Source organism: Aphelocoma coerulescens, chromosome 8 (genome assembly GCF_041296385.1).
Source record: "Aphelocoma coerulescens isolate FSJ_1873_10779 chromosome 8, UR_Acoe_1.0, whole genome shotgun sequence".
Lineage (NCBI taxonomy): Eukaryota > Metazoa > Chordata > Aves > Passeriformes > Corvidae > Aphelocoma > Aphelocoma coerulescens.
This window is the reverse complement of record NC_091022.1, coordinates 2,536,997-2,564,017: the sequence shown is the minus strand read 5'-3', so window position 1 is coordinate 2,564,017 and position 27,021 is coordinate 2,536,997. Positions and strand designations below refer to the sequence as shown.

General features: G+C 40.2%; 1 protein-coding gene across 4 annotated transcripts in view; it reads left to right on the top strand.

The window, feature by feature from the left end:
- The window catches only part of RABGAP1L (RAB GTPase activating protein 1 like), a 236,230-nt gene that overhangs the window by 25,356 nt on the left and 183,853 nt on the right, over positions 1-27,021 (top strand). For all 4 annotated transcript variants that reach the window (XM_069022719.1, XM_069022720.1, XM_069022721.1 and 1 more), the window contains 8 exons: positions 137-347; positions 2,276-2,450; positions 3,250-3,410; positions 3,865-3,975; positions 7,673-7,739; positions 8,991-9,093; positions 10,024-10,190; positions 13,891-14,035. In XM_069022719.1, the coding sequence (XP_068878820.1) occupies positions 137-347; positions 2,276-2,450; positions 3,250-3,410; positions 3,865-3,975; positions 7,673-7,739; positions 8,991-9,093; positions 10,024-10,190; positions 13,891-14,035 (1,140 nt within the window). The remainder of the gene's footprint in view (positions 1-136; positions 348-2,275; positions 2,451-3,249; positions 3,411-3,864; positions 3,976-7,672; positions 7,740-8,990; positions 9,094-10,023; positions 10,191-13,890; positions 14,036-27,021) is intronic.

Below are 27,021 nucleotides of genomic sequence, written 5' to 3'. Positions count from 1 at the left end.
TGCTATTGGAGCTGAACTGTCTACTCTCATGTCCGTTCCTGGAAAATGTAGAAGATTTTGCTGTGGAACTCACTGGAAAAAAGAAATGTATAAAAGTAAAAGCAAATGGCTAAAGAAGTGGTTTCTTCATTTTCAGAAATCTCTGCACCAAGGCCATCTTCTCCCAGTGAACCCCTGGAAGAGGACAGCGTGTTGTTTAACAAACTGACTTACTTAGGTTGCACCAAGGTGTCAGCCCCACGGAATGAACCAGAAGCTCTGCATGCCATGGCAAACATGAAGTCCTCAAGTCAAGCCCCTTTACCTGTAACTCTCTATGTTCCAAACATTCCAGAGGGCTCTGTAAGGTAACACACAAGGGTTCCATTTGCTGCTTAAGCAGACACATAAGAAGTGGTTTCTGGGTTTGTTACTTGCACAGGGAAGTAGAATTTCTGGATTTGTGCCTGAGGTTCTCGCTGAAGACAGTTAATTTTGAGAAATTCCTCAACAAAATGTGTGCTCAAATTTACCATGCAGTGCATGGCTGGTGCTACCAGTTGCCACACAGTGTCAGCAAAAGCATTTTACCTATATATCTCTTTTTACCTTAATATCTGTTCAAATATGATAATAAGAGAGATACTGGAAAGGGAGAGCTGATAATACCTGTGCTCTCCCAAGCTCCCTAGTCTGTCCACACTTCCAAGGTACACATGTTGCAGGAGTCCTTCTGGCCTTTGGTTTGCTGCAGAAGTGTCAAGTTCAGACTCTCCCATCTACGTTGCAGAGTTGAGATGCTGGTCTCTGCTTCCAGTCATTGCTGTGCAGAAGCCAGCTCTGACCTGTGTCTGCCTCGTGCTGCACATGCTGACAGTCTCCAGGTACTAGAAAAGATTTACATTCCCCATGTGAGAAGGGTCTTTTAATTGCTGATGAGAGAGTGAAAGGTTCTTAATCAGAGTGCACCAAACATGCACCTGTAGCATTCTTGCATCCAGAAGCAGGGACCATCTCAACATCCAATTTGTTTAAGCTCTGATGTCAAGGTATCTGAAGGATATGATTAGATTTCCTTTCTTGCTCAAGCTGTGCTTATGGATTGACTGTCACCTTGTGGAGAAAGAGAAGGACCTTCAAGAATCTGTATTATTTTCTTCCATTTTATTCTTTGAACCCAATTTAAGTTTCATTTGACATTAGAAAATATTTCATTTGTATACTTCTACTATGGCAACAGTCAGCCAGACATAAGATGTAAGGTGTTCTGTGCCATTTTTTGTACTCAATGTGGCCATTCAGGAGGGTTATTTAGCAAGTGAAACAGCAGGTTCCTTTGATCTTTAATGTCAGAGGATATCAGTAAATGAGGGACTGCCTATGAACCTGCAGAGAACTGGAAGGGTGAATCCATGTGTGACATAATACATTCCATCAAAGCTTAGGTGATACCAGTGTTGGCTTTTAAGAATGTGTCCATTCCTGGTGTCTAAATACTTGTCCTGTGAGGTTCCAGTTCTCATGTCCCACCAATATTACAGCATGCTGAATCCTCCCAGGGCTTCTATTACCTTCAGATTAGTCCTGTATTTTTATTGTTACAGACTTGGGATTTTAGGTGACTTAATATTTATTGGCCCTTGATGTGAATGTGCACATGGACAAGTAGTGAAAAGACAGAGGAGAACACTGTGTCTCTATTACTCTTTAAAAGTCACTATCCACCAGTCTGTTCTGAAACACCGCTCTCCTGCTTCTAAGTTTCTGGAATATTCTTTGGGTTCTGTGTTTGAGAGTATTTTAAATTTTTGTATGAGGTCTTAGATGGGTGATAAAGATTCACCTGAATGTGGCAGCGTTTGCTAAGCTATGTAGTCCTGTTGATTCCAAAAGTGTTTTCATAATAATTTCTTAAACAGATATTTAAATTCCTTTATAATGTTGCATTTTCTCTGGTCTTTGTATACAAATCACATTTTCATGGTTTCTGTGGTTTCTACCTTTCTTTCTTTCATGTTTTTCACAAGCAATGGCCATTGTTTATGACATAGAGGTACTGTATTTGTCTATATTATGGCGTATAAAAGAAATTAAGTCAGTGTTACAACCAGAAACATTTACATCTTAACTGTGTAAAGCATAACATTTCTGTTCCTGCTGTCCATCTCATCTACTTGCATTCAGTAGTACTTAGAGTTCAGATGGTTGTTTATCTAATTGCAGAAAAGCCTTTTAGGTAGGCCTGTTTGTTTTACTGACCTGTTCCTTTGATCTTCCCTGTTCCTTTTCTTGCAAGAATAATCAATCAATCGAGCAATTTGGAGATAGCCTCGTTTCCCATCTATAAGGTGCTGTTCTGTGTGCGGGGGCAAAATGGGACTTCAGAGAGTGACTGCTTTGCATTTACTGAAAGCAGCTGTGGCACAGAAGAGTTCCAGATCCATGTTTTCTCCTGTGAGATTAAAGAGGCTGTAAGTATTCTGTGTTGTGCAGTCCTGACTGGGAAAAAGGACCCAAGCAGTATTTGAAGAGGTCATTCCCAATGGGGAAATGGTATATAGTGCCTTGAAAAATATGTTAGCACATATTCATGAGTTTTGAATATTATTATAACGTTTTTGCTGTTAGTGTCTCAACAACATCACTGTAGTGGGAAGATCTGGAAAGCCTCATCTGGGGCTTTTGCAGGTCTCATTTGAGTCTGTTTCACACTGAAGTTGTGATGTATACCTTTTGAATTATGGAGAACCATGTTATGATACTCTCCCCTAAATATTTTAGGAAGAACTGTGTGACAGTTTGGGAGAAAAGGGATTTTTTTAGGGTGGAAAAAGAGAGGTTGAAAAAGAAGAAATCTCCTTGGGTTTTGACATCTGCCAGAGCAAGCTGTGTGTTGTTGTAGTGGTTTGGTCCAAAATACTCATTACTGTTGGGGTGTAGTTGGCTGTAGTTGTATTGTTAAAAACACAGCCTGAAAAGTACATTGTCCAGGTCCTCTAATGAGCTGCATTCCTAATCTGTAATCTAATTTATATTAACTCACTGAGCGTGACATGAGCAGGGAATGTGACAGGAATGGAAATAGGAGATGTTGTTGTTGAAATGGCTTGGTTAGTGAACACATCATGTTGAGTGCTTTGTGTTACATGAGGCATGATTTGTGTTCAGTATAAGAGGCAAGTGATTTTGTGACCTTCAGAAACATCACAATGCCTCGTTAAAAAGACCCTTATTTTCCATCAAAATACTAATGGTTTTGCTTTTCTGCAGGTCAGCCGAATTTTGTACAGTTTCTCCACAGCATTCAAACGTTCTTCCAAACAAGCATCTGATCATGTGAAGGACTTTGTTCTTCCCACGCCAGATAGTGATGTGTACACTTTCAGTGTCTCCTTAGAAGTCAAAGAAGATGATGGAAAAGGAAATTTTAGGTAACCAGAATGGAAGGGGAAAAGTGGGAATGTCTTTGGAAAAAGCACACAGCTACTTTGCACATGCACAGCTACTGTGTTGCAACAAAATTCATTTGACCTCTTTTCATAAGCAGACATGCTATAAATAGGAAGTTGCTCTTTTGATGTTACAATTTTCTTCTCTGTATTTTTTCTGTAAAAAGATTAAAATTCAGGATACATTTTTTCAAGTTAGTTTCTTTTCACTACATCATTTCTTTTAGGGATGCTCAATGTAGGCCTGTGCAAATGGAAAAGATAGTAAGAAGTCTGTTAAAAACTTTAGTCAAACCAAGTTTCTTGAGTAAATACAGTCTAGTGGTCTCTTTTTTTTGGATTTTTGAATTAATTGAAAATTTAGGAAATGTAAACTCTTTTCTGTATTTAACAGTTCATGTTCTATACCTGCTGAAGCATGTTTCTATTCTTTTAGCCCTGTGCCAAAGGATAGAGATAAATTGTATTTCAAGCTTAAACAGGGAATTGAGAAGAAAGTGGTGATCACAGTTCAGCAACTCTCGAACAAAGAACTGGCCATTGAAAGGTAAAAATCTTACAAAAGTGATGAAGGTTAGATTTTTGAAAGAATGGTATTTAATGTAGTTTTCTCTGACTTTGCAATTTATGTGATAGAAAAAACAATGTACCAATAACACAAAGTATGATTGCACGATGGAGTTAATGCCACCAGATGGCAGTCTTATCAAAAGAGTAACAACAGGAGAATTCAGTTCTTGTGAAAAGGAAAAGTAAGATAAGAAAACCTGCCCCCAAACCCTCCCAAAACCTGACTGATCTCTTGACTTGGTTTCAAGCTTTTACTTCAGAACAGAAACTAAAATTTTAGACAAGTAGACAGTGTTTTAGACAGTAGAATTTTTTACCAGTGTTTTTGTATTGTAAACTTAGGCTTTTGCTACTCAATGACTTAAAAAAAAAAAAATCTATTTTCAGTGTAATTTTAATTTAAATAATTTTGCCTTCAGGATTCAGTTAATGAGGGATTTATGAATAGCATTTGATTATTGCTTTTCTCCCCAAAGTGCAACTACCTTTCTTAGAAATTAGCTTTTATTTTGGTGGCATTTGGAATATTCAATTGGGATGTTATTTTTATCACCACGAGCTTTGCTGTGAAAAAATTACTTACTTGGAATGACATACATGGGCTTGTAAGTCATTTTATGTACTTAACCCGATAATATTAAAATTCAAAACTGGTGAAAGATGAATGCAGATTACATCAGACTGAGCTTCTGAGCATTTTAATGTGTCTTCAAAACTATTTCTAAGTGGCAATTACAATGCAAAGAGATATTTCTAAAGAAATTTGGTCTCTGGTCTAAAGATTTAATAATCTTTTGTCGTGGTTTCAGGAGATCAGACTTGGTTGCTGCTCAGAGAAATTGCCCCCTCTTGGTGTTCAGGCAGAGCCCAGGGTTGGGTCAGGGTGATGGAGAAAGTTACTCTCATGCATTGCTTTGGCCCTTCCTGCTCTCATGCCCTGTTTGACCTGGGCTTTGCCAGTTTGTATTTGGATCAAAGCTAAAGAGATGGTGTTTGCTTCTGAGTCATGTGTGGCACTACATAGGATCAATCCCACAGTGGGAGGCATGTCAAGCCCCACCTGGTTATAGGATTCAGGGAGAAAATTCTGGTTAATGATCAGGGGGTTTAAGGAACTTCTTCTGAAGAGTGAAATAGCCTTTCATTCTGAGAGATGGAAGGATTGATACTCCTCTCAGTGCAGTGGTGTTTAGATCCAGTTTGCTACCACTCATACACGAGAGTTAGTCCCGAGTTATGTAGGTATACCTTAGGTTAAAGTCTAGGCTGGTATCCTTAGAACTGAATTACAGAATATTGGTTGGTTTCACATTAGCAGTGGAAACTCTTAAAGATCACAGAATACCAGAATGGTTTGGGTTGAAAGGGACCTTGAAGACCACCCTGCTCTGTCATGGGCAGGGACACCTTCCACTAGCCCAGGTTGCTCCAAGCCCTGTCCAGCCTGGCCTTGGACACTGCCAGGGATCCAGGGGCAGCCACAGCTTTTCTGGGCAGCCTGTGCCAGGAACTCACCACCCTCAGAGGGAAAAATTTATTCCTAATATCTCATCTAATCCTGCCCTCTGACAGTGTGAAGCCATTCCCCCTTGTCCTGTCCTGTTAACCTAATACTATCAGCCTTATGCATGGGTAGCATTTGTATTTTTATAAACGAAAATATACATTAGTGAATAACAGTTACAGTTCTTTTGGCTTTTCTCCTGCTGGTCTAGAAAGTAGTGGAGTATGTGCAGTTGCACAGAGCTGCTCACTAGCCAGCTTCAAGGGCAGAAACCCAGCAAGTCTGAAGTGAGACCGAGGCCCACAGTCTGTACAGGTCATTTTGAATCTTGGGTGTGTGGCTGGGCCTCCTCACGTTGGAGGCTGAATGTGTTGACAGCTGTTCCTGTAAAATCCATCTTCTGCAAGTGAGGGTCCTGACCTGGTTTGAGCTGATTTTCCTTTTTGAAATAAGAGGGAGGAGAAGCCCTGACTCTTCTTGCAGCAGGATGCTGCTAGGCATCATAAGTCTCTGGTTCTGTGAGAGGCGGGGGTTACTTGTTCCTGACTCCCATTCTTTTGGAAACATACTTCCCCAAAAGTTTGGCTGTCATGCATCAGAACTTGTGTACATCTGAGCAATGCACAGCAGGAGTAGGATCTGGCAGCTGTTGTACAGATATCTTGCCTACCTCTGGATCTTGGCCTTACATGTTTCTGTAGCAGCTGTACCAGAAGCTGGTGACCCCCCTACTTTATCAATTACAGCTCTCTCAGAGCTATTTCTGCCCCAGGGACAACAAGTAGTAACTCTGCTGTTAATGTCTGCCCACTTTGATTAGTCCCTCAGAGAATCTGGTTTGGGTGGCTAAATCCAAGTCCTGTATCTGAGCTGCCTTGGGTGCTTTCCATGGCACTGCATTATGGATATAGATAAATCAGAATTGTTGTCTGCTGCTTTATTTACCACTTAAATTTGTATGATTCTAGTAGGGAAAGAGTATGGAGAGTGGGAAGTACAACTGTGGATGTAAGTTCCTGTTAAGTGTAATGAGGTGGCAGATGAAAGCCATATACCCCTAATGTAACAGGGGAAAGCTAGGTGGTGTAGTAAGTGCATATCTTGAGACTCCTACAGTTAATAGTGTTATTAAAATTTTAGTTGCTGGTTTTCATATGTCCAAGCAATATTGTTCAGCATATTACATAATTCTGAGAGTCAGTGAGAAAAAGTGGTTCGATTATCAGAGAACCGAACAGAAGAAAAGTTCTTGAAACAAAACCCTCTGAATTGCAACCCCAGTTTTCCATAATATTTCAAATTGCACTTACTTTCAAATTTTTTTGCTTTTTTCATTTGAGATCTAAGGTTTTTAAAAACCTGTGCAAATACGTAGTTCTGTTTGGTGTTTTTATTCATAATGGAGTATGTTCAAAGGAGAGAAAGATACAGATGATTTACAGAAACCTCAGACCTGGATTTGTGCCTTCAATAGTCAGGAAATTTGAAAATTTGAATGTCTGAAGAATTTTTGGGTTTGTTTTGTTTTTAGGTTTGTTTTTTTTTTTTTTTTTCCTCTTAAAAATATCCAGAAAATTATCTTGGAAAATGATTGGACTGGAATTCTAGAATTCAAGGCCCTGTATAGCACACAAATTCAAATTTAAAAAAATGAAGAATGAAGTCTTAAAATTGAGCAAATTGTTGTTTCTTGTTTATTTTTAAGGGCCCATGCTGCTGTGTGTTTTTTTGCAGCAGAGCTATTATGAATGGTAGAATGAATTAATTTGTATTTTTTCCTATGATTGCATGAGAACAATTTTTAAAATGACCTGGGGAGACAGTGAATTTCTTCCTGCCAGTCTCCACCACTAATGTATAGGAATTGTTGATATCTTTGAACTCAATATTATAAATGGTCTTTAGGAATAATTGAGTTTTCAAAGGTCAGAGGCTAATTTCTGCCATCCTCATTCTGGAAAATAATTTCATTGTCTTTTCTGTAACATGTATTGTGTTGTTTCCTGAGTGTTGCCATAACAATAACAAACAACTTATCTGAAAGGTACTCTTAAAATTAGAAGCAGTAGGTGGCTGTCCATTATGTTCAAGCAAAGACTTTTGTATTGTGAGAAGCTAATATATGTCCTTTGTTTCCTTTTATGTTTGTTGTTTTAAATAAACTTCACAGGTGCTTTGGGATGTTGCTAAGCCCTGGACGAAATGTGAAGAACAGTGACATGCATTTACTAGACATGGTAATACTTAGCCCTAATAACCTGTTAAATAAGATAAGGTGATTTGGAAAAATAACCAAAAAACAAATAAACCCCAGCAAAATGAGCTTCTAATATCTTGTGCTATGTTTGTGTTTTTGTTTCTTAAATCCTGGGATTTGATATCTGCAATCATAAGATGGACAAAACATTTCAATTAATGTCAAAACCTGGGGCATCTGGCTTTTATTGAATTAGTGAAGCAGAGATGAGGTTGTTACAAATAACTGAGCATTCTGTATTGTGTTAAGCATGCTCCCTAAAACTTTAGAGCAAATAATTGCTTTTATATTTCAGTGCCAGGGGAGTGCTCTTATTTTTCCAGGGGGCTGAAACCTTTGCCTTTATTTCCTTCATTTGACTTTAAATTCTTGCCCAGAGTTTGAAGTATTCACTTGTCCTCTATGGTTTTCCGTTTCTGAGAGTTGCTTCTGAGAGAACTGCAAAGCAGTGTGGTATTTTCTGTGATAATGCCAGTTTACTGTCTCTCTGTGGGTAATACAGCCATTTTCAAGTTATGAAGTGCTAGAGCTAAGCCCATCAGACCTTTTGTGACTCTACAGTTGTCCCAGTTTTGCCTAGTTCATTTCTGTACTCATGCTGCTGGTTCTATCTATCAGTATTTAGTTCTCTTGAAGGACTCATTTATTGGCCTGATTGTATTTACTAGCTCATCCTTTTCCTGGTTTTATTTGCTGAAATTAGTTCAGATTTTCCCTTTTTATTATTTGATTATAAAACTGAATAAATTATAATGAGTTTTGGAGTGGTGGTGTTCCTATAAATCTGTCTAACACCTCTTTACTGTATTTGAATTCCAGTCTTTACTCCACCTTGAATTCTCTTCACGTTCACACTGCAAGGACGTTTTAACTGCTGGATGTAATTGAGTTGTTAGTTCATTTCTTGACTGTAGCACAGAAATAGACATTTGTGATTTCCTTTCCACCTCCTTTCTCCATATTTAAATCTAGAGAACTCAGTCACTTTTATTTCTCTTAACTGGGTTGCAGAGAGGGAGCATCAGTCTCCTTTCATCTCTAGAAAGGCTGCCAAACAGGCCTGTTGGATCCATAGGGACTGTTGCAGAAAACTTCAGGAAGCATGTGCTTGCCTCATACTAGTACTGATTCATTTTCTGTAAGGTTCCTAGAGCTGTTTCTCATCCCCGTGCTCCATCTCTTTGATCTCAGACCACAACTGTAATACAATCCTGTATGATTTTATTTTTAGGAATCCATGGGAAAGACTTCTGATGGGAAGGCTTATGTCATTACTGGAATGTGGAATCCTAATGCACCCATGTTTCTAGTACTTAATGAGGAAACTCCTAAAGGTAGTGGAATGTAATCTGTGTGTTTGTTTTACCCAGCAGGGGTTTGGTGTGTGTACTCTCTCCTGGCAATCACAGTGCATGGCTAAGTACATGAACCATTATGTTCCAAGAGTCCATTGCTGGGAATTTTCCTGCATAAACATGTGCAACACAGAGTGGTGAAGAATTGTTCACAGAGCAGTGTGGTGCTGATGTGGAGGTGTGACATTAGTGTGTGGGGCTGATGTGCCTGTCCCTGGTTATCAGGACTTTTTGGTTCTAAGCATTTCCAAGTTGTTTCCTACCTGTTGTACTCAGCTTCAAGCAGTGTGAATAGCAGGTGTTGGGGTTCTCCTCCTTCTAGGTGTGAGTTGATTACAAATAGCATTTCAACCCCTGCCTCTTGGGGCACCTGGCAGTGATGCATTCAAGTGCTTGATTATATAGCACAGTTTCTTATTGCTGGAACTTACATCCTCTGATGGGGTTTGAAAACTTGGAATGTAAATCTGGAGTTCATTTTCTGTCCCAAGGCAGAGCTCACATCACTTGCTTAAAGGCATATCTAAGTACCTGCAGCCAGTGTCAGCGTTCCTGCTGATGGATTTTCAAACCACGTTATTTACAGAACTCCTTACACAGTGTGACCTTATCCTCTGCATGCCCCTTTTGTTTGATGGGGATTGTGTATCTTAATGGTGTTTGCTTGGCGTGATGTCTTACCCCTGTCTTTAAAACAAGGACATAATATCTTTGTTTTTGAAGTTATCAGAGTTCCTCGGTGCACTGGTTAATGCACACTTTCATTCTGTGCAGCAGACATGGAGGGTGTAGAACTCAGGCAACTAAGCCAGGTGCAACAGAACCATTAATTAAACAGAAAGGATTTTCAGTTTGAACAGCAGTGTACAGTTTGAACTTGACTAAATGCTTCTCATTTCTGTGTTTCAGATAAGCGTGTGTTCATGACTGTGGCTGTGGATATGGTTGTCACTGAGGTAGTAGAGCCAGTCCGGTTTCTGCTGGAGACTGTTGTGCGTGTGTATCCTGCCAACGAACGCTTCTGGTACTTCAGCAGGAAAACCTTCACAGAAACGTTTTATATGAAGCTAAAACAGGTAATGCCTTTGGTTTTTTTTAGAACATTGGCCTCATCTGTCCTAATTTGGCCTTTATAAAAGTAAGGATGGCACCTGCTCCTCGGCAGTTTGTTTCTTTTAACTATTTATTTCAGGGATGCTCTAATGCATAAGCATTAAGTAGCATGTATATAGTTTCAGTGCCTTTGTGTCATGGTTTAACCCCAGCTGGCAAGTAAGGCCCACACAGCCGCTTGCTCACTCCCCCACAGTGGGATGGAGGAGAGAATCAGCAGAGTAGAAGTGAGGAAACTCGTGGGTTGAGATGGAGACAGTTCAGTAGGGAAAGCAAAGCCGTGTGCTCAAGCAAAGTAAAGCAGGGAATTCATTCACCACTTTCCATGGGCAGGCAGGTGCTCAGCCATCCCCTGGGAAACAGTGTAACACTGGCTTGGGAAGACAGATGCCATCATTCCAAACATCCCCCCTTCTTCCTTCTTTTCCCCACTTCACATGCCAAGCATGATGCCCTGTGGTCCTGTCCTTGGGGCAGTTGGGGTTGGCTGTCCTGGCTGTGTCCCCTCCCAGCTTTCCGTGCACTTCAAGCCCTTTTGCTGGTGGGGTGGGATGAGGAGCAGCAAAGGCCCTGACTCTGTGTGAGCAGCTGCTGGGCACAGGCTAAAACTCCCCTGTGTTATCAATACTGTTTCCAGCAGAAACCCAGAGCACAGCCTCACACCAGCCACTGTGAAGGAAAGTAACTCTAACCCAGCCAAACCTATTTTGTACCTGCCTATTGAATTGTCTTTAATTCTTTACAATGACCTCTAAAACAAGTCCATTTGACTGGTAAAATTGGGAAATGACTCTATAATGATTCATTTTAAAATCAAAGAGTTACTGGCATTCACAGTATGAAGGCAGGTAGCCTATTAAAGGCGAAGGAACCTAACACAGAGGTTTAAGAGAGTGAGGCTGTTAAGACTGTAGCTCAAGTCCCTTCTGATTTTGGCATTGGCTGAGGTACCTACGAGAGATCTGTCTGCCCAGGGTCACTGTACAATGGTGTGCAGCTGCATTCTCCTGCAGCCACTGCTGACCTGCTTTCTCCAAAGTCTTACGTCTTGATATTGGCCCAAAAGGTGAAAAGCAGAGGCCAGTCGTACTGTGTGCATTGGAATGGTGGTGCATCATCTCTGACTAATGGAACCAAAGGGCAGTGATTTAATTTTACTGAGCCTAATGGGAGTATTTGAGTCATCCTCTTTCTGTGGGGCACAGCAATAGGTCTGAAAAAACCAAGCTGTGTTGATATTACATGGGAAAATTGCTGCTGTGTTTAACACTTAGGGAGTAAATAAATCTCAATCAATGTTGTTTCTGTATTTCTTGTAGAGATTAGCATAGCAACTTAGAATTTGAGAAAATCTGAGAAGGCCTACTGTTACATGCAAATAAGAATATCTGCATTTTGACATGAAAAAAAATACATTTGAAAATATTCTGCTCACAGCCGCTTGATACTTATCTCTAATCAGTTCAGCTTGCCTTTTAAATCACTTGCAACTGTACCATTTTTAATTGAGTAATATGGATGCTTTCTTTTTCTCACCCCTTACAATGTGACAAACATACACATGCCTCTCTTCCCTGAAGAAACACATGCATTTCTTCCTGCTGCAAAATTCAGAGTCTGTTCTGCAGATCTTTAGAAAATGAATATTTTTAGTCCTAGTAATCCTTCTGCAAGATGAGGTCCTGATTGTGGCTGCCAGGATCTCTTTGGGTGATGTGTATCGTGTTTATTTCACAGTTCTCAGCTGGACAGTTTGTGTTGCAGTAGCTGTTCCTGCCGTTACCTTTGGAAGATCCTGTAGCTCAGGGTGCTGTTACTCCTTGGGAGATGACTCTGCAGATGGTGTTGGGATCAGCCATTTGTGAACTTCCTGGGAAAGCACTTGAGCATTAAGTAGATTCTAGAAAAATCAGAACCCTTCTGAGGAAGGATTCAGACAGATTTAGCAGGCTGAGCTGAGATGGGTGAGGAGCAGTAAGTTACAAAGAATGACAGAAATGCAGGTTAATGTGCAGTTTAGGATTGTTCCTTCTGGTTGTCTTACTGTATTGCTTATGCACGTTTTCATTGTTACAACGTGGTCCTTGTCATGGTGGGTTTGTGCTTCAGAGAAAACCAACAATCACATTTTTTACATTTTATACAGATGGGTCTTGCAGTTAACCAGAACATGTGCGTGGAGCTGAAGACTTGTAATTATTGTAACAAACAGCAAACCCTACAGTACCTCATGCCTTACTCTCTAAAACATAAAAGCTATAGATAGCCATGGTTAATAACATTAGTGGCAGCAATACTTGATTGATTTAACCAAGTACTTTGTAATTAATCAGTAATGGTGTTATGTGAGACTAAAACAGGGATAAGGGCCCTAATATTACCCTGCCTAACTTTACAAAATGCAGGGTATTTGTGCCTACACCCCAAAATTCATTGAACTGACTTAATGAGAAATGCAGTTAGCAAAACTGGCTGATAATTGGAGACTTTGCTTTAAGGGAAGCAGGTCTGAATGATTAATGTAAAGTAAATGAGGAAAGTTTTCTCACTATAAAATAACTGATACTGTGTCAGTCCAAACAGTCCCTGTTTAAGCTGCATAATTTCACCAGCTGGTTGAAATTGCAAGTGTTGGTCAGTAGTGCATGTACATCTCCAGTGCAGATATTGTGGAGCCTTTCAACTTCATCATAACTTTGTTTTTCAAACAAACTGAGGCTACTCCAACTGCAACTGTGTTCTTTTTCATGGTTAATTTGATGTTTTCAGTGTGTTCCAAAAATTAGCTTATTTTAACTGATTAGGCAAGAATCACAAAGAACAAAACAGCACAACATTTTGGGCTGCTTCATTTAATACCATCATAAGTTTGCAGTTATTTACAATTCTCTAAAAATACAGTAATCACTGCATGTCACTGAAAAATAATTGTGTTCATAACTGTAACTCAGAGGAAAAACTAATCCTCCTTTTATTTTAAAACTTGCAACTGCTGAAACTATAGTTAACTGACTTCTTTTTCATAAGAAAATCATAGAATCATTGAATGGTTTGGATTCACAGGGACCTTCAAGATCATCTAGTTCCAACCCCCTGGCATGGGGGTTCCATTACACTTCTCCATTGGAAGGAGCATATTTTAAATTATATTCTGCAGAAGAAAGATAATTTTTCCTGGTTTTTTAGTGAGCAAAGCACCAAAAAGAGCTTTTCACAATTTACGGCATTTCAAAAGTGTGAGGTTTTGTTTCTTCTTTAGTCTTGTCTTCACCTCCAAAAAGCTCTTACCATGATTTTTTTTTCCTCCTCAGGCATTCAGTTCCTGTTTCAGTTACTCCAATATTTTTCCTTTGTTCTCCCCTCTTTTCTTTAGCTGAGATTTCTCTTTGACTTAATGTCATTACAGCTGTTTAAATTGCAAAGCTTTTTTTATCGTTGTTCTGAACAATACTGAAAATGGTTGTTAAGGGGCAGCTTTGGAAATAATCCGGTTTTATTTACATTTTCTACCTGTAAAACTGAGAGAAACAACTGTCAGATACTGCCATCTGTTCGTGCCAAGGCAAAGAAATTTGAGGCACTCTTGACCAAACTATTTTTTAGCCTTTCACAGCCTTATTTTTCAACAGTGGCAACCTAATACATACCCGTATTTTGGTTTAGTCTGAAGGAAAAAACCACACAAGTGCTGGAGATGCAATTTATGAAGTTGTCAGTCTGCAGAGAGAATCTGCCAGAGAGGAAGAATTAGTCACCCCAACAAGTGGAGGAGGGCCTATGTCATCCCAGGAGGATGAGGCAGAAGAAGGTAAGGATAAACGAGCACTCACAGTTTCCATGGATAGTACTGTTATATTTCTGCTGTTAATTTACTCATTTAATTCTTAATACAACTGTTCTGGACAAAAAGATCACCTGTAATTTTCTATTAGCAGTAGTAGTATTTTTACCAAGCCATTGTTTGGATGTCTTCCAACAGCAGCAGCAGGCACCGTGTGTCCATCTTTCTGTGTGCTGCAAAATGCATTACTGAGGCACCTGTGCTCTGCCAGCAAGTTAGAAAATGGTTTGCAGAGGTGTTTTCTTCTCATCAGAAGTCATTTGCCTTGAATGTGCTGTGCTGTTAAAGAGGACAGCATGAAATTAGGCTTTGGAATGGCAGGTTTTAAATGCCTCTTTGTAAGGAAAACCAAAAAAATATCCCAGGCAGACTCACGTGAGTATTGTACTCATCCCCTGACTGACAGCTTAGCATGTGATTTGTTTTCCCTCACTTCTATCTCTAGGGCTTATTAAAATGTCTCTTGGTTCAGTTGGGGATTGCTACAGGTCATGGACCCAGTGTATTTGCCTGCCTCCTCCAAAGCTTACAGTACCTCAGTATATTTCATGGTTTGGGTTTTTTTTTCTCAGGAGGTGGTATTTTATGTTTTGTTTTGTCTTTTTGAAGGCCCTTGGCCTACTGTTACTTCTTTGTACTTTGAGGGTTAGCATTCAGGATAGGCTTTCTGTGTGCTATTTTTGATCTGGATGTCTGACCTACCAGGAATTGTGATCGTTTTACCAAGTTATTCTTCAGATTTCTGGCACTGTTCTGTCAATACTGTAAAAAGTCTCACTCACTCCTGTGGAAAAATTCTTCCTTGATTCTTAGTTATAGGTAAGTATTGGATATTAGCTTATGCAGTAGGAGTCAGAAGCCTGGGATTAACAGGCTGGAGCTGGCAGGTGTGGTTAGTCCCAGTTACAAGCCAAACCCCCCCACATATGCCAGGTGACACCAAGCTTTCCAAAGAAACCCCAGTCAGGTGCTCTTTGAACTTTGATCTTACTCCTGAAAGGGAGGGAATAGGCACAGACTAGCAATGTCAGCCCCCTTTGTGTCACTTCTGAATAGTAAAATTACTATTTTCTCCAGAGGAGTTCTTCTGTTCCATTGCTGTTTGGGATTGCTTTGCTGTTCATAGCAAGAATTAGTTCAGGTTTGGCCTTTGGAACTTGTAGATCAGTGTAGTGTAATTCAGCTGTTGGTGTTCTTCTCCTTGCTGCATATATGAGTTGTAGAGCCAAATTGATTTCTGGGACTTGTTTTATAGGGTAGGGTTTAAATAATTGAATACTTTTTTTTTTCAACATTGCTTTTATTGGGAAGAATAAAACTGTTGCAGAATGTGGTGAATGCAGCACAGCTGGGAACAACATGGATACTGTCCTCTTGGTACTGTTACAGGATGGCTTTATTTTATTACAGAGAAAAAGTATTCCACTGGAGTATGAACCTAGGTTTAACTTTGGTTTAGCTCCTTAATGCTAGTTTCCATATTTTAAATGTAGATGACTTCCTAAGAGAAGACATTAAAAATATGATGCGCCTCTGTTCTCATGGAAACCACATTTAGAGTTCTGTGCCAAGAAGTTCTTTATCCTGGAGGATATGCAGGTTCAATGAGTCATTTGCAGTTTTTCTAAATAAATCTCTTCATTCTTTTTTTTCTTTTTCTTTTCAGGGTACTAATTATGATGATGGAAAAAACCCCCTTGAGTTTACAATGTCTTGTCTTAGCCTTGGAAGAAGGCTTTTTCTTTTTTTAATGTAAAGTATGATAGCTACCTGGCTATATAGGTTCTTTTTACTTTTTACTTTTCTCTCTTTTTTTTTTTCTTTTTTTGCTTTTTCCTTGTATGCCCACAGAATATTCCTTAATTGATTTCAAAAGCACTATACATTGCATTTTTCTTGTATGAGAATGCACTGTATCTGATTCCTGTGTACTCTGCATGCACACAGCTCACTGGGATGTCTTGTGCCATGAGTATATGAATAAAGATGGTCATAAAAAAGAAGGCATTTTTTCAATATTCTTTTCTTTTTGCTTTAATGAAAGGCCAAACATATGATACTTGCCAATAATGATTTTAAATAAACACTAGCCTAAAGGTAGGCCTAGTATCTTTCCACAGCTGCATGTAGAAAGTGGACATCATATACTCTCTAAATAATATTCTCAGCTTTTAATGTTTTTTCTCATTTTAGCGTGATTTTTCATGTGAACAGCTATATAAAAAAATTAAGACCTTTGCTAAGATTGTGCAGTTGTTACTTAGAGATCTTTCAGGTCAACCTCACTTTTGTTTTTTAATTACTAGTATTGTGATAGATATGTCTGGCAGCCCAATCACTTATGGTCCCTTGCTTTGGAGATAATAATTTTAAAAGTATATTTATATTAATAATCTCTTGTCAAAACCTAGAATGTAAAGTGCACTCCTTAATAAGAAGCTTTCTATTCTAAATTCTAAATTTTAAAAAGATTAAAATGTATATAATGAGGTAAGTCTTACACTTTCTGGAAAGGTTTCAAGTAAAGTGGATTTAAGTATCAACTTGTATTAATATGCAGAAAAGTTCACTGTTAATACTTAATTTTGAGTAGAACCTTGTAACAAGGTGCAGAGCACAGATGGTTGAACTCCTTTTTCTCCTTTTTAGAGCATTAAGAAAGGTGAGAGCATGCCCAGAGTCGATGGTGTGGATACTGCAGTATTGAGAAAAGCAAAGCTCAGAGAGCATTTTATTGTAGTATTGTTCTGTGGTGGGATGAAGTGGCTGGCTGCCCTTGTGAGCTTAAGGATTGGGGAAATAGCTTTCCAGCAGAAGCATTTAAAGGAGGATGTAGGCCTGGGAATAAATAACAAAGGGAGAAGGGGATGAATACGTTGGCTGCTTTAGCAGCCATGCTTGCTCAGACCGTATGTGAAATGAGGACCTTCCTTTGGCTCTAATATTTGAATGGGGTTTTTTTTAACTCTGTGTCACATTTCAGGAGAACACTAGAAAGCTCCATTTGAGTTTCTTCTGGAGTCAGGATAAAGTTGGAAGGTTAAGGATGACTGTGAGCAGGAGCAGTGCTGTTCAAAACCAGAAAATTCTCTTTAAGCTGATTGTTACTGGGTTGAAGATACTTTTGCTGAAACTTTCTGTGGTCCTGGGTGTCTGGTTACAAGCTCTCATTCCCATCTACGAGTTGGCTGCACAGTAAGCACAGATTGTTTAGCAGATACCCTGAAACAGATAAAAGGTAATTCAGGTAAAAGATGACTTGCCTACCAAAAAGAAGCTTCTGAACATGAGCTGTAGGGTGCCTCTGGAACACTCTCAGATGACTTCCAGGAACGCAGAACTTTTCCGTTTGTGTTTTGTTTGCCAAGAGAAGAAATAAAAAAGTTCAGAAAGTGAAATTTACCTTCCTACTCCCTCTAGCTGTCTGAACACTAAGAACAAAAAGAAAGAGATAGTCAACAGAAAAATTAACTTCAGAGGTGTGGAAGTTCAGTGTGGAGATGGTAGGATGTGACACTGAAAGAGATGTAAAAGAACAAGGGACTGGGAAAGTTTCAGAAGAACTCAGGATGTGTTGTGTTGGTCACACAAAAAGAAGGTGTGTGCAGTGGGTAAGAGGTGGGCGACTCTAAATGATTGGAGATGATCAGCCAGGCTAAATCAAAATGCTGGGTCAAGTGTTGTGGGTGGGTAGAGGCTGTTCTCAGTATTCAGGAAAGCTAAGGAGTAGAGGAGGTGATGTTTTAGGAATGAATAGAACTCCTGAGAGAGTATTTAGTGATAAAATAGGGGTTATGATGCGAACAAATGAGGGTGATTGTGTGAGAAGAATGACATGAGTAGTGCTGAAGTAGTCAACTCCGCATTTTAATCCAAATTAAAAATAGCTTTATGTACTTCGCAGGAACTGTTTGTTATATTAATCCAACAGAGTAAAGTTGGTGGGTCCTAAAGAAGATCAGTTGAATCAGTCTTGATGACTTTTTGCCATCTCCATAAAAATGAACTAAAATGTCACAAATCTGAAAATCGTGAGACCATTTGGCCAGTTGCTATCTCCAGACAAGAACCCTTTGCTGCAGTTCCACAAGAAATGAGTTTTAAAATACAGACTCTACTAAGAATAGCATCCAAATGAAGGGAAAATACTCCTGGCAAGCCTGATGTCATTTTATGGACTCTACTGTCCATAAAATAGTTCAAAATGGATTATTTTCACACCTTACAAGTTCACTTGTGTTATTAAAAATCATATAATAAATGCACTCAGGTGATTTCTGCAGCTATTACTGTACTGCCAGGAGGAATGTGATCATGTGATACTTTCCTTAAAATGTAAAAAAATACTGGGTGCAGAGGATTTGGTATTTTGAATACGGTGGCAGTTGATGGTTGCAGTTGTATTTAGATTTGTTCATGCAAGTATGGCCTTTGTGTTACAAGGTGAGTATTTGAAATGTTTCGAATTTGAAGCACTTCTGTGCGTTGCAGAAATATTTAATGAAATTGCAAGGTTATAAATGAAATGGAAAATCAGGGATTTTTAAGGTTGTTTCTGTTCTGGGAAGTGGAATACACCCAAAGAGTGTGACTTACCCTGAGCTCTTTTATCCCTCTCTTCTTCCCCAGTGTCCACTCCACACTCCTGCACAGTGGGTGTGGGAGCACTCTGTGGGTAGGGGTTTTTTGTTTGATAAAATTTGTTCCTCACACTTACTTTGTGAGGTTCAAGGCAAAACATAATTCCCTAATTCTGGCCTGTGGTTCATGAGTGTTCCAGGGAAATCTGTTGATGCCTTTGGCTTATTTTTGCAGAATGACAGAAAGATCTTTCCAAAGAAAGGTAATTTTCAATTCTGTGGGTACTGGCTCAGTTCTGTTTCGGTAGGTGAATTCTGTTTCTTGGATTTCAGGCAGGCTTATTTTTTTGGTTTGTTTTTTTTTAACTTTCATAAAATCTCTTCAGATTGTGGTACAAAATGAGCATAAATTCGTGTTTTCATCTTGTCTGGAAGCAATCACAGATGATTTTGAATGATTTGGATGCTTTGTTCATTAGTGGTTGTCTTTCCTTGTCTATCTGTAATCAGTATGAAAGCAGTTTGAAAAAGGATTTGCAATGCTCCTGGCTTATTAGGAATTCGAACTTGCTACTGCTAAAGGATCTTCTCAGGTTTTCAGTCATCAATTTTGGGTGGCCTCAAACTGCCACTGCTTCTATAATTTCACACATTCACACATTTCACATAATTAAAAAAATTCACCTACTTTTGCATAAAGCTTATTTAAAAGATTGTTCTCAACCAGCAGTTCCCCTAACCTCAGAGTGAGATTCTTCCTTTTTTTAGTTTTGGTCATTGAACTTCTGGTATTCTGAGTGTAAAGGCTTTCTAATCTAAGTGCCTTGCATGCTGCCTTGGCACTTAAAGTAAATGCCAGGCAATCCACAACTTCTAAGTGTTTCTAACACTGATACTTGTTTTTTCTCATCGATTACCTCAAAGATGGGAGTAGATTCTAATCTACAAATTGATAAATTACTAATGCATTGCCTTGGAGTTGTGACAACATCTCAAATTTTATTTCCTTGCCTGTTCTCTGAGATGTCAGCTATCAGACAGCACAGTACATGTGGAACATGTTTGTGTTTACAAGAATACCTCCACTGTGCAGCATTTAGTTGCCTTTGTCATCTGTGTGGGAGCAAAACTACCGAACTGAAGCGATAATTCTTCTGTGCTCTCTTTTATTCAGCTTTAAGCATTTCTGCATCAAGTTTAGAGATGTCATGGTGGCTCAATTTTATGTGCACTATACGAGGGGAGGATCTTCTCTTGGATGCTCAGTTAAGGTTTATTTCTGGGACATATTAAAATAATTCTCATTTCATGTGACAGTGATGCAGGGCATGTGTTGAAAGGATATGACGTGGAACAAAGCTAGTGTTTTAAAGGTAGGGCATATCAGATAAGGATATAAGATAGGGTTTAAAATGCAGGATTTGTTGTATTAAAAAGAAGAAGGTCATTTTGGCTGCCATTGCACACAACCAACAGGACTGCTGTCAAGTACAAGTGTGGGTCCTTTGGGAGATTTTTGCACAGTCTTTAACATGTTAAAACCATGATGGTCTGCAGTGAGGGAAAGGCAGAGGTCATACAGCTGTGTGCTCTTCCCCCCTCTCTCAGTGTTTATCACATACAGGGTTTGGGACCCACATTTTGCATTACCTAAAGAAGCAATTAAATTTGCAGCCTGTTGGCAAGGTAATCAAAATGTTGTGATTTGTTGGCATTAGGTGTTGCTTGAACGATTCTGAGTGAAAAATCTGTATCTTATAATTCATAAAGAGGAATGACAGTCAAAATAGTGGGGGTATTTTTATTACTGGTTTGCTTTTAGTGAAAAATTGTTACTTTATTTTTTGTTTTTGCTCTCTTTACTTGTACTTGTGTAGCTGCCAAATTAATATTGCAAGTTAATTATGTGACTAACATAAGCAGAAGGTTCTTTTGAGCAGAATTCAATGCAGGTTGTCTTTGTTCAGATTCATTCATCTCTATTTTTTTGCTCCTGATTGTTCCTCTTCCCTCTAAATAAGAAAATACACTGACAATTGTCATTTCATAAATCAGTTATTTGGAAGGCATTTGGAAATCCTTTTGTGTTCATCAAAATATTTTGTAGTGCACTAAAAAGTTGGCCGTCTCTGAAAATTTGCCTTATTTAATACTGGAATGACTTTCATGACTTAAACTTTGCTTCACTCTCATCCTCCCTGGCAGAACTGTAGTTCATGCTCTATAATTTCCTGTTACCTTCTAAATGAAAACTTGCTCTTTTTTGTGGCCTTTCTCACGATCCTCTTTTATCTCGTATGCATGGAAAGGTTCCATGTCAGTAACACTCTGTCTCGTGCCCTGATAATATGCTGCCAACTTCAGCTCCTCCTTCATTTTTGTTCTTCTCTTACATAAAAATCAAACTGTTCATATTCGAAGTATTCCAATTCTATTCCCACTTATCTTAAAGACCTGAAGATTTCCTTCTCCTTCAGACTGCTCCTACTGTATTATTTTTCAGTTCCACCTACTCTTTTTATTTCATGTGTAACAGCTTCTCAATTAAAACTCATTAAATATCCTTTTTGCTCCTTCACATCAGTGCTCAAATCCCACCTGTTCATTTTTTTATCTGCTTTATTCATGCTTTTCTACTAATTTTGGAGGTACTTCACTTATTTACATCTATGCTCAACGTCTCTGAAACAACTCTCTATAGTTTTCCACCTTATTTTCCTTTTTGTTAACTGAAAAAGGAGTTTGACTTCTGAGGTATTGTCATGTTTCAGGTGAACTAGTAGAATTTCCTGAAGAAGAGCTGAATCAGTTGGAAAAGCTGCTCCATAGCTATAGCATTGGTGTAAAATATGGATGAGGGGAGTATTGTTTAAAGCCAAATCTTGACGTGTTGATGCAAAAAAACCAGCCCACTGAAAAAAAACAACCATCCCAAACAAAAAAAAACCCCTTTCACTGTAAAACTGGGAAGATGGAAAACATTCAAGCACATTAAATACCTCAGCTTTTGTTGGCACGAGTAAGAGTCTTTCACCGGAATTTATTTCCTCAAGCCAAAAATGGGTGTGCCAATAAACAAAGTTGAGTCTGTTAATCCCTGCTGAGAGAGAGGAACCTCTGTGCTGCCTGACTGGGCTCTGAGTTGGTTTCTCATAGTATTTGGTTCCAGTCTTTGCCCAGTGTGTCAGTGCTGCTCTGGCTACTGGTTTTACCATCTGAGGATGACCTCTATTTGATACCCTGCACTATCAAATTAAGAGATGGGAAAGATGAGGCCAAGATTTTGTGTTTCTCTGTGTATGTTTCTTTTCCTGTGGTGTATTTGCTTGTGCTAATTACTGTGTGTGTAATTCTTCTGGTTTGGACACTGGATGCCTCAGTATTTTGCTTGAACATCTCTCAAGAAAAAACACAGACTAGAGGAGAAACTGGGAAATGAGAGCAAGTGTGGAGAACTTGTCCTTTGAGGAAATAAGCAGACTATTCTAGAGAAGAAACAATAAAGGCTAAGATTTTATTTTTTTTTTTAAAGTGGGGTACTAAAATTGTTTAGGAGAAGAAAAGTAATTGGCATAAATTACAGGTTAGAAAAAATTACGCTTGAGCTGAGAAATATAGTCGAAAGAGCAGTGAAATCCTTGGAATGAACTGACAAAATTATGTATATCCATAGACTGCTAATCTTCTTTTCTATTTGATTCACTCTTTTCTAGCTTGTTCTTGAATGTCCCTGCAGGTTTTTGAGAGAGATGACTTTTTACATGTTTGTTTGTCTGTAGGTGCACTAACAAAACAGATTACATGCAAAATCTGGCATCCAGGGATCCTCTCCCATCCCAAGGGATACCTGTGCAGGCTTGTATATTCGTCTCATGCAAGTGGCAAATATCCAAAAGAGGAAAGTGCCAAAAGGAAGTTCTAGGTTGATCAATCTACCTCAATCTGTGGGACTGGTTATGGAGCAAATACTCCTGGAAGTTGTTTCTAAAGATGTGAATGTGGGGTCAGTGGGAACCCCCAGCACGGATTTATGAGGGACGAATCCTTGTGACCAACCTCATCACTTTCCTGTGACAAGGTGACCATGCTGTGGGCAAAGGACAGGCAGTGGATGCTGTACACCTTGGTTTTAGCAGGGACTCCACACTGTATTCCTTAATGTCCTTATCGTGAAATCAATGAGATAAGGACTGGACAAGGGGAAAATGATGTGGTTGGAAGGTTGGTTGAAGTGCTGGGATGAAAGAATCAATCAGTGGTGTGAAGTCTGGCTGGCAGCCAGCGACTAGTGGTGTCTTTCAGAGGTCAGTGTTGGGACCAGTGCTGTTAAATGTCTTTATTAATTACCTGTGTGATAAGACCAAGTGCACATCCAGCAGATCTGTCGACGACAGCAAATTGAGGGGAGTGGTCAGTGCTCTGGAGGGCAGGGCTCTGGACAGGCTGGAGAAAGGCAAGGCCTTGGGAAGTTCAGTGAAGGCAAATGCTGGGTCCTGTATCAGTGACAGAACAACCTCCTGTGACAAGATGAGCTCAACACCAACTAGATAAAAAGTGACTTTGTCAGAAAAGTACTTGGAGATCCCAGCAGACAAAAGTCACCAGCACATGGCCAGAGCAAAGGCAGCCGAGCACACGGGGGCTGTTTGCAGGAGTCCAGGCAGCAGGCCCAGGAGAGGATCAGTGCCCTCTGCTCAGCACCTGGGAGCCCGTGTCTGCAGTGCAGCCAGCCCTGGGCTCCCCGCTACAGGACTCACACGGACACTCTGGACCGTGGCCAGTGGCCAGGCTGGCCGGATGGCAGGAGCACATGGTGGACAGTGAGAGGCTGAGGGAACTGAGTTGGGTTCAGGCTGGAGAGGAAAACACGTTGCTGCCTACATCTACTACGTCAGAGGAGTTAGTGAAGATGGAGCCAGACACTTCTCAGATATGCCTGATTACGGGCTGAGAGGCAACAGGCACCAGGCACAAGTTGGAAGCTGGGAAATTCTGGTTAGCTAAAAGGATGTGTGTGGTGGTTTGGTGTTATGACCCAAATGAGCACAGAAGAGCAAGGAAAACTTAAGTCTCTGTGAGTAAAACAGATCGAACCCAGAAAGGTTCAAAATACACCGCAAAACTTGGTTAAAACCAAACGAGGTTAGATGTTGTTGCCAAAAAACTTGATATATTTTATTTAATAGTAAAGGAGGCAAAGAGAAAGAAAGAGAAAAGAAAGAAAATAGAAAAAGACGTGTGTGTGTCGGGTGGGGGGACAGAGATAGAGTGACAGGGTAGGTGGAAGCATATCACCCTTCCAAGGGTCCCAACAACATCTCATTATTCCCCTCCATCTGGTCTGCTGGTGCTGAGGCTCCCCCGTTGCCCTGTGCCGAGAAGTACAGAATCCCATGGATTCATTTACCTTTGGGCCAGGTGGGAATGCCCCCATGCCTCCCTTGGGGAGGGCAAGTTTGACACTGTCCCTTGCAAGACTGTGGATCTCTTGCATCTTGTGCAGTGCTCTGGTGTAGGGTCTGGGGACCCCTTTAACCTCTGATGGGCCGTGACACCGCCTCTGCTGTCCCTCATGTGGATGGCTTTTCCCGGGGTGAAGGGCCCCACAGCTGGGCTCCTCTGCACAGCAGATGGGCATTCACTGCCTTGGACCAGAGGGTTTTTCACCACACACCCAAAGCCTCTCCTCCCCCCACCCTTTGGTGTGAGGGTCTGTGCCAGCCTGGCAGCTGACAGCCCCAGGGCTGTGGTCTCCACCCTGAAGGTGCTAAGCTTGATCCCTCTGTGAATGGATTCTTCTTCCCCCAGCTCAGACCTGAGTCACTTTATTTTATCTCCATCAATATGCAGTGCAGGGCCCCATTCAGGGTGTGGTGGTCTTCAGCTTCTGTTTTTATCCAGTTTTGCTATAATAGGCAAAAGTCTTTCATGAAGATGTTTAAGCCATAAATGAGAACATTCCAGTCTCGGACAAGTGGCTGGCTTGTTTGTTTTTAAACCATCAGTGTGGTCAAGTAGTGGAACAGGTTGTTCAGAGAGATTTTACAATCTCCTTTCTTGAAGGTGTTCAAGACTAACTTCGTATTATGGTTTAACCCCAGATGGCAACTCATCCCCACACAGCTGCTCGTGCACTCTTCCCTGGTGAGATGGAGCAGAGAGTCAGAAAGGTAAAAGTGAGGAAACTCGTGGGTTGAGATGGAGACAGTTCAGTAGGGAAAGCAAAAACCGTGTGCTCAAGCAAAGCAAAGCAGGGAATCCATTCACCACTTCCCATGGGCAGGCAGGTGCTCAGCCATCCCCTGGGAAACAGGGCTCCCTCGTGTGTAACAGTGGCTTGGGAAGATGAATGGCTTCTCTGCAGTTCCCCTCTTCCTTTTCGTTCCTGCTCTGCATGCTGAGCATGATGCCCTATGGCCTGGAACATCCCTTGGGTCAGTTGGGGTCAGCTGTCCTGGCTGTGTCCCCTCCCAGCTTGCTGCACACCCCCAGCCCTTTTGCTGTTCCCAGCCAAACCCAGCACACCTCTTGCTCAGGTCCCAGAGTGACCTGATCTAACCAGAGCCTGGAGTGGATCAGACTAGCTGATCTCCAGAGGTCTCTTCCATCCCAAAGTATTACTCCATGCTGATACCATCCAGAGCAATGCTTGCTGTGGGAGTGTGATCCTTCAGGCTTGCTTTAAAAAGGCTCTAAATTCAGGGAATTGATTCATGAGGCGTGACCTTCTTGTGAGTTTTGTGAATCATGTTGCAATTCAGAACAAAACAGAAAGCCTTTGAGACTTACTGTTCCCTGGGGTAGTCTTAAAGCCTGTTTGTATGCACACATTCACAACCCCAAGGTTTGCTCCCTTGAGATGTCTTCCATCGTCCACTTGCTCTGACCAAGTTTAAGTTTTACTGCCCAGTTGATGGCTCTGAGAGGTCAGGGCAAATACAGGAGGAAGGGACAACGTTTAGAAGAAGGGATTTGTGGCTTTCCCAGCAGAATAAGGGTGGATTAAATCATGCTTTGGCTAATTCTGCTGGCTTACAGATGCTATGGGGTGTGGAAAAAATGTATAAAAATACTCAGAGAAGAACATATGCAGTTAAATATCCCTCCCATGACATCTTTGTTTTTGTAGTTTGTACCTTAATGCTTTAGCAGGTTAGAATATGTAAATACTCTTTAGAATGGAAACAAAGGAGAGATTTTTAAGGCTGTTTATTCTCTTCCCTTTGCCCTGTTCTATTTTGAAGTTTGTCGTTAGTGTCTTTTGAAAGGGAGCATATGGCATTTCTAATTAAGGCCTGAGATTTTCTGACATACAGCTGAATAATACATTTCAAACACTGCCAAACCTTCCAGATGAAAGAATTTTCTGCCTCACGCACTGGAGTGTATGTGCTGTGTAACACTGGTCTCCTTTAGAACTTCGAAGAATTTTGCATGGAATACCAGCATAGTGAGAAATCAAGGGGTTTGTTTCTTCAGGCTGGTGGCAGTATTCCTTGGCAAGCTCAGGTTTGGATCTGATAAGAGCTAGTGTGCTTTGTTGCTCAAAGGGTTCAGTGTAGCTTCATTTTGAAACGTTTTGGTCTGCTGGGGGATTTTAGTCATCTTTACCAGATTTCGTTCCAGGCTGCAGAGTTTGTTTGTGTGTATTTCCAATGTTAACTCTTGGAGAGATGTGCTGTAGTTCTTCAGTCTCTCCAAAGAAATTCTGATCCCCTCCTTTCAGCATTTTGTGCCAAATTTTCTTCCTTTACTTGGAATGCATAAAACCTTTCTGAAATTGTAGTTTGTGATGAATTCCTGATGTGTGAGCTAGGTTTCTTGAGATCCTTAATCTGTACCAGTATCATTAACATGTACCTTGTGTCTCTGAATGGCAAATGTGCTCATCTCAGAGGTTTCCTCAAATTTTTTTCTTCTTTCCATGGGAGGTAGAGGGACTGCATTTATTGTTGATCCCTCTGACACAGTTGTGCAACTGTGAGAATTTAAAAGGAGAGGAGAGAATTTAAAAAATGTAATGCATTTAGTTACTCTTTTTTTTGTTGTTTTTTTGTTAGTTTTTCCCGTGTGTGGTGAGGAAATTGGCCTTTATACTCTTTTTGGTAATTTTAAAAGAGAAGCTGAATCTTCAAATACATTTTTTCCCTCAGAACACAACTGATTCCTTTGGTTACTGGGAAGCCTGTTACTGTGATATCAAATTTTAGTTAAAATTATAAACTTGGGGGTTTTAGATTTTCTTACTTCCATCTTTAGCTCTAGTGAATGCATGCAAAAGATTGGGAAACCGCTAAATCCAGTTTTTTTGTGGATTTGTGATGCAGGTGGGTGGTTATTGTATTTGGATTATTTTTAAATCTAATGGGGAAG